Source organism: Embiotoca jacksoni, unplaced genomic scaffold (genome assembly GCF_022577435.1).
Source record: "Embiotoca jacksoni isolate LCO1_2020_lvr unplaced genomic scaffold, fEmbJac1.0.p SCAF_3, whole genome shotgun sequence".
NCBI classification, from domain to species: domain Eukaryota; kingdom Metazoa; phylum Chordata; class Actinopteri; family Embiotocidae; genus Embiotoca; species Embiotoca jacksoni.
In genome coordinates this window covers 18750986-18763724 of record NW_027185381.1, presented here as the reverse complement: position 1 = coordinate 18763724, position 12739 = coordinate 18750986, and the positions used below count along the sequence as shown (strand labels likewise).

Genomic DNA, 12739 nt, shown 5'->3' with positions numbered 1-12739 from the left:
TTTAAACGCGATGGTCCTCTGCTTCAGTCCAATCCCCCTGGAGCACATCAGAAGCTACATCCCGCCTCAGAAATGTACTGCAGGATTTGTTTCAAATCTGTTTCTTTTCTAGGATGCCTGCCACTAAGTCTTTTTGTAGTTGTTTTGTTTGTTTTTCTGCTTCATTTCTTTTTCATCCACTTGCAGTTGGTCCGAGGGAGAACCTAAACAGGCTTAACAAGTTCATAAGATAATGTGGAAGCTATTGTATGAAAATAGAATCATTTCTGGGAAGTTGTTCTAATTTGAACTTACACAACGTTCCTCTCTCTAAGCCGTTTCTGTTGCACAGGTAGTGTTTGTTTTTCTGTCCTCATCTGAAACATGTTCTATTCATCTGCCATATGCATTTATCTTGAAAGGGATGAGCATCAGCAAGTTTAGAGCAGAGGCTTTGTTTCTTGTCCTTGCCAACTGCTCGAGCAGCCATGCACAGCGATCCCAGCCCTTCCTCTCGGTGTAGAGTAGATCCCACTCTGTCGTGCTGATGGAACAAAGCACTACTGGGCTGGGACTACCTGACGCGAGTACATTTCGGCTCCCAAACTGCACCACACTATTACTTCAGAAGGCACACATGTATTATAATAAACCCACAGCCTGTAGGCTTGTACCCACACAGTCTACCACCCGTGTCAGTGGCGTTGCCAGAGCAATTATCTTGGACTCGATCAATTTATAGGCATGTAATGAAAAGGAAGGGTGTGTCTCTGTGTCTGCAGCGTGGAGCTTCTGTGTTTGGAGTGACTTGTGGACAAATTATATCCAATAAGTTATGTAAATCACCACAGAGTAATACAGGCAGGCAGTGAGTAATGCTCACAACCCCAACACAATGAGATTATATGAATATATTCATAGGACAACAAAAACAGGGCAGAGTCAGAAGCAGGCATTTTCCAGAGTCACGAAGGCCAGTTCATTTGGTCTGATGACACGCAAGGCTGATTTTAGAATTTTCCTCTCGGGCTTTATCCATCGAGATTCTCTGTCTTGAGTTGGCAGTTATTGTTGAAGGGAATGCAGGCTTAGTTGAAGCTTGGTTGAAGTCTGGTCAAGCAGGTAATCCATTGTGCTTCATCTTGGAAATGTTTGTCCTTTTTTATCTTTACTTTCGCCCACTTCTGCTACATTATGCCAGTGGGATTCAGACGTATGGGGCTCGGTTTAGAGCAGGAGATAACAGGATTGATTTCACCTCCGTCACCACATGCCAGCAGAAGAGAATTATTTTTATAAAAATCAATCAGAGACGAAAGAACTGTGCAGCATGGTCAATAGTATTATCAATATCATTACCGGGATATTAATTGTAATAATGTCCATGTTTTTTGTCGATACATATCAAGACAGAGAAAACTCTGAATGTCAAATAAAAACTTTAAAAGAAATGTTATTAATTTTAAATTTTGGCCACACTGAATTTGGGTATTATGATGATAAATGATAATTACATTATTTACTGTAAATATAATGCATATGCATTAAACAATAACAATTCTCATTGTGATGAACTATATAATGTCTTTAAAACGCATTATTCTGTGCAAATGTTTTATGGGTTTTAATAAATACAATTAGGGGTGGGGGGAGAAAAATCAACAAAGCATAGTATCTTTATTTTATGAGAGAAAACAGATGTTGACAGTTTCCCTCTGGGGACATAATTTGTAGATTAAAAAAAACATTGTAAATCATATTTCCTCATAATATAGGATATGGCAATACACAGCATATCACAAAATATTAAAAATTTCAATAATATCATATCATGACCTAAGTATTGCGACAATGTTGTATCGTTGGGCCTCTAGTGATTGTCACTGAAGTACAGATTAAAATACGTTACAGTTGTAATGTATAAAACATGATCTTCAAACACATTCTGACAATTTTAACAGGATCTCTATAAATCAGTCTATTAAAAACCTAAATGTTTAGAGTCATTAAGTTAATAGGAGCCACTTTAACTTCGTTATATTTATTTTCCTTTACCTCTGGAGGATAAAGGTTAAAGGATAAAGGCTCATTATCTCACCACCATGGGTCAGTGCAGCCATATTCACATCTCATCCCTATTATGCAGATTTTTAGTTGACTCGTTTTCATGTGTAAGGTCATGGTGTTTCTTTTTTTCTCTTTCAGGTTGTCTATAATATCTTATATTAAGCTCTAAAACAAATTCTGAGTATTTGTAGAGAAAGTAGAAGAAAGTGATTTGACTTTTTCAAAGCACATATTGTATATAACCAGACACTTCGGCACACTTGACTACTCCCCTCTCTTCTTCAGACGTATTCAGCTATACGCACACACTGTTTTGGTCCCTCAAACTTTTCTGTTGAGAGCTATTAGTTTCTGCAGGAAATATTGTTTGCTTGCCTGCTTGAAAGTCTGTATGGAGACAGCCTTTATTAGAAAATGATTGGCATGTTACACAGCCTTTTGTCCATCATTAAAAACCTACCACTCATCACCTGAATACTAACTCCGGTGAAACTCAAGGCTGAAGGAGGAGGCGGACTGGCTAAACTGGATGATGGTATTGAGAAAGACCAAGAAAAGTGTTTGCTCGCTTTTCTTGCCCAAACAAATTGCTTTGTCCTCGGTGGGCGCCTGGCTATTTTTTTCTCTGACCATGAAAGTGCCTTTTCAGCAGAAAGGTATGGGATGGGAAAATGGTAAATGTACCAGTCACTGCTGAACGCATACATCTGAAGTCTAATTCAATTACATTCTTAATCTCTTCTGACATTAGTTAAGGTTGGCCAGTCGTCCTCTGCATTAGATGGATGTGGGAAGACCTACAGTTATTAAGAGATAAAGTCATAGGTGACTTTTAGTGGAGCCCTTTTTTATTTAATCCAAGCAAATGTATTTAGGATGATCATTTATCAGTAATAGTACTGGACATACTTTGGATTGAACAAATAAGAAAGCTATTTAAAAAAGGAATGAGTAAAGGTCATGTGAAATGTGAAACTTCAATTAAACATCTTTCATGACCACAATGTATGGACCATAGTGATATTAACAAATTATACCTAAAACTGCTGTCGGTTTAAGTTCCTTTAAAAGGCTGAATAGATATTTATTCATGATGTTAACAGTATCTCAATCCAACCATATTGCAAAATCAAAAGGTGACTAAATGTTTCAGTGTGCTACTGTCAAGACAGCAAGTCTTAAAACATTTTTTCTATTTGTCACTGGAGGTTATTGGACACCTAATTGGCAGAAAATAAATCTCAATCCAATTTAAATTCTGACTGCAACGCAAGAAAAGAGGGAAAGTGGTTACAGGGTTAACTACTGTCTGCAGGCACTGTGTCCTTGGCCAAGACAAGTGACTAAGGCCTGAAATGAACCTTGCTTTAATGTGTGAATGGAAATGAAAATGCCTGTCCTATGCTCTGCAAATCCTTATCCCTGCTGTACATACGCTGCATGCATATCCAAGTCTGTACAGAGGTAATAAATCTCTGTCAAGGGGTTGATACGGGACAAACCGGAGTGAAGGAGGGCACAAATCAAAGAAGACAGCTTCCTCCTGCCTTGTCGGCTTTCGCACTTCTGTTACAGTGTTTGACACAGCAGGTCGCTTCTGCGCTGCATTGTCTCCACTGCTGACACATTTTAGAACGCAGCATTTTGTGGAATTGGCATTCCTCATGCGTTCAATAAGTGATTGTTTTTCCTCAGTGGTTTAAGGAGCAGAAGATATTTTTAAATAGACGAACTTTGGTGCAGTCTGTGTGTGTCTGATTAGCTGTAATTGTTTCTCACTCTGTCATTTCACGTAGAAGATGAGCTCTTCCATGTAGATAAACAAGTTAACTTTGCATTTAGTGAATGAAGAGTCAGAAGCAACGTTGTGCGTTTCCTATTACGAGACTCGTTTTATAATTCTGAGCCTTGATAGTTTGACAAAAGGTTTTCTCAGACTCTTAAGGTCACATTTTTACTGTCACAGGAGAAAAAAAAAATCAAGAAGAGAGTAGGGGACGGGTACACAAGAAATATTTTCTGTTTATTCTGGCCGTCGCATGCCAGAGGTAAATTTCCCCTGTTATTTAAAGAGTTTTATCAATTATTGTTTATAAAGCTGCCACTCTTACCCCAGCCAGAATATTGTGCTTCTGCTTCTCCTTGTCTTGTTTATTCGGCTGTGGACAGCCTGTTTATTTTCCAGACAGACTTTTCAGAGGGGATGTTGGCAGGGACCTCAGTCTTACACCAAAATCCTCTGGCTTACTGTCTGCCCTCCTGCTATTATTTTTGCCAAAGAAAAGTACAGCGTGATTGAAAACTGCTGTTGTCTAAACATTTCATTAAGGTAAAGCCCATAGTGATTGGAGGTGGCAGTCCAAAGCCAAATCAGATTCTACAAGACATTACTGATCACTGAGAGTAAATCAATATTACTCTGCTCATTTGACCTGATACTGATGAATGGGATGTTAAAGAGATTGTGTCTGCAGCGTGTGGCGATAGTTCAGTTTACGCGTGTTACTCGATGTTGAGCTATTTATTTACTCTTATTAAGTTACTGTGATCGGTCCGAAGCCATTTGAAGTCATTTAAACATGCTTTGTTGTGTAAATGAGTTTAACTAATTTCTTTAGACACAGATGCTGTGGTGGGTTTTCAGTCATTTCCTTTTCAGTTACTTTATCATCCGACAATGATCATTTTAACCACAGTAGCTGCATTAAAAGAGTTTATTTCCTCTTCTACCACAATGTTCCATAAAACACACTGATAATACATTTTATTTTTTAGAGTAGCACAGCTTTTATGGTGTTAGCACAAAGTAAAAAAGACAGTTCAATTTTGTTCCCTCCAGGTCCGCACAAGTTTCCACCCACGTAGAGACATGCAAATCAGATAGATTGGAGAGTCTAAATTGCCGATAGGTATGAATGTCATGACTAGTTACTGTGTCTATCTGTACTTGGCTGATGGTGGACCGACAACTTTTCCACTGTGGTTCTCCTGCCTTCTGCTCATTGGATGGATGAATAGGCAGCCATCACTGCAAGTGGGCAGGAGAGATAAGGATTTACGGTTTGTTTACTCAAACCCGGGTTATGAAAATCTGAAATATGACACAAAATTAATCTGATCCTTCTCTTTACAATGCTGGAGACAGAACCTCTGTGTTCGTCCACACAATGCAGATATCTCCACTTCGCTCTCCAGTGTAACCGTTTGAACAGACCTGCCTGAGGCCACAGCTGAGCTGTGCCGAGTGGAGCAGAAAATAGCCTAATCCTTTTGGCAGCTACAATCAACGGACCCTATTCAATCCCTCTAAAACAGATCTAAACCAATAGAGCAATGCCAACAGACAGATCCTACAGTTTAACCAAGTATGGGTTAGACATTAGTCACACTAAATGACGCATATTTTAGCACACTGCTCTATACATCGCAACACAAACACTGCATTAGTGTGTGTGTGGGGTCCCATTTGTCTACCTTCCATAAGCATAAATTCTCCAAGCTCTAATAGACATCTTACTGTTCCAAGTACTTTCAAAATTTGAAAAAGTGTGTCATGCTGGCTTTTAGAGGTATTATGTCTCTGTTGCTCATCTACCCATGGTAATACCTGAAAGATTTTTTTATTTCATTTGGGTCCATTGATTTAGCTTTGCGACTGATGTTAAACATAAAATGTCCTGAAGAGTACTACTTGGTGTAACAAAACAGCAGTATGACGTCTTCTGGGTCTCCGGGCTTTTCTTAAGTTTAAATCGTAATCCTGATGTGGTCACCAGGATCCTCAGTTTCGGCTCAAAACTGCCTTAAAAATTGAAAGTGTCAAGTTGCATTATGAGAAATGTATGATCCAGTGTTTTTGAAGCCTGACCCATGTTACAGACTAAAAGTCAGAATCCTCAGGCCTCTACTGTTTGATTAGCTCTTATTCTTTATTAAATTTGTTTCATGTGAGTCCCCAAAATGTACTTGTTGTTTGAAAGAACACTGCTAAATAACTTGAGCCGACATTTATGGTGAATTGATAGGCATTAGGGGGTTACAAATAGTTGCTAAGCTAAGCTAGTCTCATCAAAAATGGAACTATGCATCAGGACTCCTGCAATTTAGAAGAAATCCAACACTGATTTAACAATCAAAATATAATTCATAAGTAGCAGTTAACCCTTTGTGTTAAGCTTTGGATGTTAAGCATGCCTTGTATTTACAATAAGTTTAAAGCCAAATTTACTTCCATCTGCTCACTATACATCCCAGTGTCTAATAGCAATAGCAAAAAAATATCCAAAATGATTTCAAAAGAAGAAAAAAAATAGTGGTAAAATCATAGAATTAGTCATGAGCAATAGGTGAGGATTTGTAATGTTAAATCATTGTGCGAGTAAACAATCTGAGTTGAATTCCAGTTTTCAGGTTAGGTTTAGGTTAAGGCTGATTTCATGATAAGATAAAAATGAAGGCTGTTTTCAATTGTCACCTCCAATAAGATAATAGCGCTTTTTTTTTTCTTTTTTTTTTTATTTATTTTTTTTATAGAATGTAAAGGTTAGATGGATGTGCATCCATCAATTGACTGTGCAGTTCATTATATGGTCTCTGGTTACATTGCATCATGTCCACAGAGATTGTCTTATATGACATATCTACATTCTCCAATAAATGGCAGTGCAATGACTTCCCCAAATAGGATGCCTTGTCCTGAAGAGAAGAGATAAAGGCATTACCGTACTCTGTCCCTTGTGCTCCTTCTGATAAGATAAGGCAGGTCACATTGGTTGTGTGAAGACAGCATCTCCAGTTCAGCAGCCTTTTATCTAAGCTTTGTTGAAGCTTTGTTGGGTCTTTTCTCCACAGCTTGTATTTTGGACAAAGTGTGTAGCTTTTGCCATCCACCGGTTCGCATACTAATGATTTATTTACAGTGATTGTGCTTCTTGGAGATGGCGCTGCACTATTTCAAAAAAAATCTCTTAGTCTCTCGTGCAAAGTTTAAATTTCTCGGGGTTTTTTTCAAAATACACTTATGGCTGACCGCACCACTTGCTGTGCCTGCAACACCTCTTCCAATCTGTTTTAAATGGATATAAAATGGAGGCATTCAGTAAATTGTCTCGGGAATCATTTAATTTCATGGACATTTAAAAGATAAAATTGCGGCTTCATCGTAAACCCTTTTGTCTGCTCTGGCACGTCTGAGCCTCCCCGGATATATTAAACTGTCTGGTTGTTTTAGCTGAATTCAGTCCAGATCAATCACTCACTCACACACATACATGCCCACGAGCACGCAGATAGTATTCAGAACAGCTGAATCTTGGTATGCACAGACTCTCTATAAATGTCTTCATAGGCCTTTGGCTCTGCGTTCGCTCTGCCTGCCCTGGCTGGATCCCCTGCCTGCCATCACATCTGTGGCTCCTTGGTCTGAGAATATGTGGTGTCTGGAGCATGAAGGCTTTTTTATAATGCTCTGTATCAAACATGAACCATTCCTGCGGATATCTACTGCCACTGATTACAATTTGGTCACATTTGAAATCTCAAAATAACAAACCTTTTGATTCAGATTTGGTTGTGATTGGCTCGTTAAATCACAGCAATGCTGATGTGATTAAAAGAGCTTAAAAAATCAAAGGGTCTTTTTTTTTTTTTTTTTTTGAAAGATAACACTGTGATCCGATATTGTGTTTGTGAACAAATATCAATGACAGATGACACATGGAGTTGCTATTTGCAGTGCAGTTGAACTGCAAATGTCTGCCTGTTTCATGTGTGTAGTTTTCTGGGCCAAGCCATCTGGCCGGCCACAGTGCTGACTATGTGATTTGGGCCATTGTGGATAGTTGCAGGCTCTCTGGCCTGTGTGTTAAAGGAGAGCAAAACAATGTGTTCCCTTTTGAAATCAGTGCTTCTTCTGTGTTTACTCAGCAGTGTAACACCGGAAGGAGATCAACGACACTGCCAAAGACAAATTGTAAATTGCGCCTCAGGCTAAAACAAACAAGTGCATGTTGTATATATCATTTTAAAGTATTGTTTTCAAAAAGATTGCTCATAAATTGGATCCCTTCACATTAAAGCAGACTGGTTTGTAGCAGTGCCCAACTGGTACATTAAATTACAGCAGAACCACTTAGTGTCTTGGATGTCTTCAAATATAGATCTCATCTCCAATCTTTTTATGTTAAATTGGTAAACACAGATATACAAATTCAGAAAGTTAAATAGTGCCAGTTGTGCCCTGATTAGAACAGATGCTCTGCTTTCTCAGTCATTAAAGAGAGCTCCACCCTGGCATCTCCCATCAACATAAAATCTTCTCACTCATGTTTTTGTAGCGTGGAAATAAGTATACTAATAGTAAGATTAGTGGTCTTATAGTTGCATGTTTTCGTGATTTGACGAGACTGACGGGCACCATTCAGCATCCACTCTGCCCTGTTTGAGCACATAATAACATGACGGATATGTGTGGAGGAGCACGTACAACCAGTCAGTCAGACATTTGTCAGACACGCAGTTGTGAGCTAAAATTTAATGAGTGGGCAGGTCTGTTCCTCTTTAGTGCTCTGATTAAACAATGGGCACTCACGAAAAGGTCTGCGCGCCACTATGCTATGCACATAGAGAAGCTCTACAGAGAACAACATGTCTGGAGTATGATTAACTCAGACTGTGGACTTTTCCTCGAGCTTTTTCTTATGCTAAATGTTTCTTTAATAATGAGATAAATGAACTGATTTGTGTATGTGAGGCTAATGATTCACTAATGCTAATTAGATTCTCATGGTCTTCGGAGCCCTATTTTCCACAAATAATATTGCTGCTACATTACTGTCCCGTTGCAAATGCTGGTAAGAAAATGATGCCCCATCTAACAAATCCCAATTTAACCCCTGAGCTCATACTGTTCTTGAGGGAGGAGCCATCATCAACTGCTGCTATTCATGCAGTATGAAACTAGTTAACCTTTTGTTAGCAATGATAGCATTTTAATTGCGCTGATGATATATTACACCCTCCCATATGTGCCACGGTCCTTGTGTAAGGGCATATCTGTCAGTGGAAAAATAGGACCTGTCAGGCAGGTTGAGTGCTTGTTTAAAAATTACTTTAATCCTTGTAGTTGTTGATAGCATGGGTCATGAAATAAATGATTTGTTAAACAGCCAAATTTCCGCACCATTCTTTTTTCTTCTTTTTTTTTTCTATATTATACTCCTTTTTTTGTTTTACAAAAAAAATACAGGAAGACGAATGAGTAATAGGGAGATAGATCGTCTGCTAAAGTGTTTTACAGTGAACAAAACTGAGAATTAGTGGGTGGGTAATATATCACAGAACTGCTCAGAGTCTAATCAGGATCCCAGCTGGAGGTGGAGCTGTGCTCTGACCCTGTGAAACAACTTTGTCCTCTGCCTCATCATCAGTGAGGTTGGGAGATCAAAACAGGAAGTGATTTTTTTTAATTTTTTTTTCTAAAACACTACTGAGGGTGTAATTAGCTTTGTTCCGATAACATTCACACAGCACGTCCCAGAGATGGGTGTGAAACTGTTCGCTTCCTAATCTCATATCAGCACAGTAATCAGGAGACAATCTTAATGACCTGTGTTAAATGCCAAATGCTCATTCTGCTCCATCTATTCGCAGTCTGATCACACCGCTTCAACCCCAAACGTCAATGAGACAAATTAGATCCGTTTCACTAATGATGACTTTTTAGTGTGGTGTCATCCAAAACTGTAAAGTTTTCAATTTAGATTTTTCTTAACCAGATCTGATGAGAATCCTGATAAAGTGTGTTTTTGGGGGGTTGGACTGGTTTTTTTTGTCTGTGAAGTGTTGGTGTGTTTGACATCTCGACAACACTATAGGGAACCTGTCTGTTCTCTGAAGCTCAAGACTGGTTCAAGGAATTAATGTGGAACTCGGTGAATAATTCATGTACATCAGTAACATCTCATATTTCGTTTGGAAAGCCTGTGGCCAGTGACTGTCTAGGTAAGGTTAGTTTCAGACGGGCCTTTGTACTTGGGCTTTGGTTTCAATGCAGTTGTTTTTCGCTGTAAAGGCTTGTCTCATATATTGAGAGAACATCAAAAGAGAAGCTTCCTCAAGTACTTTGTTTAACCAAAACAGTCATTTTTATTCCCACAGTTTCTCACAAGTACATAGATATTAGATCTTGTGCATGCTAATAGAAATGCATATAAACATTCATTCGTAAATTAGTGGGGGGGAAATAAACAGCAAAACGCTGTTAAAAGCTTAGTGAGAAAATGTTATGAACAATGACTGTTCATGAAAAAATAATGAACAATTAAAGTTAAAGTCCTTCATTGAAAGTGAATTGGCTTTTTCAGGACTTTTTGATCTGACTCAGTCTCCCAACATCACATTTTGATGCAAATGTTACTAATCTCTGCTCAGTGCAGGACGTGCATAACACGTTTCCAGTTATAAAAATGTAACTATATCTAGCAAATATACAATAAAAAGCACAAATACAAGAAAACGTTTGTGAAATAACTGCTCAGACATTGTCAGCACGTAGTTTGTTATGGTGCGACTCCATCGTTCATCAGAAGATTGACATGGATTCTGAAAATGTGTTTTCAAGGCATTTACAGATTGAAGTGCAGTACTTGGGGGTGGGGGGGGGGCAAGACATTATTGTCATCAATTTAGCAAGTGACATTTTCAACTGCTCCACACACTAATGCTCCACATAATGATTTTTCTTTTGTATGCATGATTGCGGTGTTTGCAGCTCCATTGTAACCACTAAGTTGCTTGTTGACACATATTGTGCTGTGTGGAAAAATAAAATAAAACGTGTTCTTGATGCTTCTAATTGCATATCATGTTCACCTCGAAGGGCGAAGCGCTGTGTTATTAGTCTTCAATTCTAATACTGTCTAAATAATGTGGGAGGCAAATCAAGCTTTTTGACAACTATTGTTTCAGCTGTAACACGAGACGGCTGCAGTTACAAAACGGTTTTATGTTTCTCTTTTTCACTGTGCTGTAGTTTTAATAATATTCAAGCTTCTTTTTAAACGTCTTTCCTTTTTCTTATTACTCTTCTTTCATGGACTTTCACTTTTCCCTTCCCAGACATGGAACTCGGTGTGCAGGAGAAGTCGCAGCTGCAGCCAACAACGGTGTGTGTGGTGTAGGTGTGGCCTATAACGCTAAAATTGGAGGTGAGTGACTCATATTGTTAATATTTCTAATTAGGCACAATGTTTAATTAGTGTCATTCATTTCAATGTGATTCATATCATTTTAATTAGAACTAATTTGCACAATAAACTTCACATTCTAATTCATTAACTTAGTAGTGCATTTCTTTTAGCTAATGTGGGATCACTTCAGTCTGACACCCGAGTCAGAACGACACTTTTACAGGAGCCGTGTCTTCACATATTAATAATGATCCGGTTATGGATTTTAAAAACTGATACCCATAACGTTTCTTTCCGGACCATTGATCGTCATTTACCAACCGATTACTGACTGTATTGTTCAGACTGTAAGTAAGAGAGTGCTGCAGAGAAAGGCAGCAGCATGCAGTGAATAGTTTCTGATTCAATGCCAATGAGAACAACAGCTTTTGATCACTTGCTGTTTTCTTTTTTTTTGTCTGGAAATAATCAGATCGTGACTTCATTGAGATTGCTTTGTGCCAGTTAATAAACAAGTGTTAAAAGCCTCGTCTTGAAGAAAATTACTGAAATCATGTCTCACCGCTGCATATGAGCATGTCGTTTAATATTGATGACAGGGTGAATCTGATTTATGTAAGGACATAGCCTAAATGTAGTGTTACAATGATGCCAAGAAAAGTTCACGGCTTCACAACCCAGCGGACATCTATACCTGCCACTGTGTAAATCATCTGCCTAAAAAGGTGGTCAAAAAAGTGCTCTTAGGGCAGCCTCTTGTTTAAACAGTAATAAAGCTGTCATATTGTGCAGATACGCATTAAGAAATCCAAAGATATGTAGAGCAGTTTATTTAAATTATACCTGTGATAACAAATTATGTCCGAAAGGATTTATTTTTTTTTGTCTCCTAAACATTTTTGCACTTGATAAAGTATTCCAAGGAGGCTTTTAGTAAGTTTTGTCACCAAATAATCGGTCAACGCCATGACGGCAGCCAACAAGACTCAGCGGAGCCGGTGAAGCCCTGAGCAGTCCCGTTCACAGATGTTACTCATAACTCTCCTTCTTTGTCTTCATTACCATTCATCTCCCGACAGAGCCGTGCGTTGGCCCCATTCTCATAAATTTCTCCCCCTGTGAATCTGTTCACGTAGTGGGGTCAGTGGATTGTTTATAAACAGCTATGATTTGCTCCCAAAGGCTCGTGGTTTGTGTGTGTGTGTGTGCGTGTGTGCGTGTGCGTGTGTGTGCGTGTGCGTGTGAGCAGAAGCACTCATGTTTGTGCCAACGCTAAATTGTGTGTATCCTTACAGTGTACTGAATTGTGATAAGTGTTTTTAAACCTGTAACTGACCCAACTTGGCTCACTCTGGGCTTCCTTTCCACCTACTGTAGCTGTTTTCCCTCCGCCTGCACACACACACTCGTGGCTGCATCTACTGCCTCTGACTCAATGGAGCTGCAGGGAACTGGCGCAGCAGTGTGTTAATAAGGAATCGTCAAGCCGCAGGAAGTTGATGAGA

The 12739-nt window shown here is 38.9% G+C and overlaps 1 protein-coding gene across 3 annotated transcripts in view; it reads left to right on the top strand.

Annotated features, from left to right (window-relative positions):
- Positions 1-12739, top strand: part of furinb (furin (paired basic amino acid cleaving enzyme) b) — a 79722-nt gene that overhangs the window by 51209 nt on the left and 15774 nt on the right. For all 3 annotated transcript variants that reach the window (XM_069162995.1, XM_069162993.1, XM_069162994.1), the window contains one exon: positions 11164-11252. In XM_069162995.1, coding sequence (XP_069019096.1) covers positions 11164-11252 — 89 coding nt within the window. The remainder of the gene's footprint in view (positions 1-11163; positions 11253-12739) is intronic.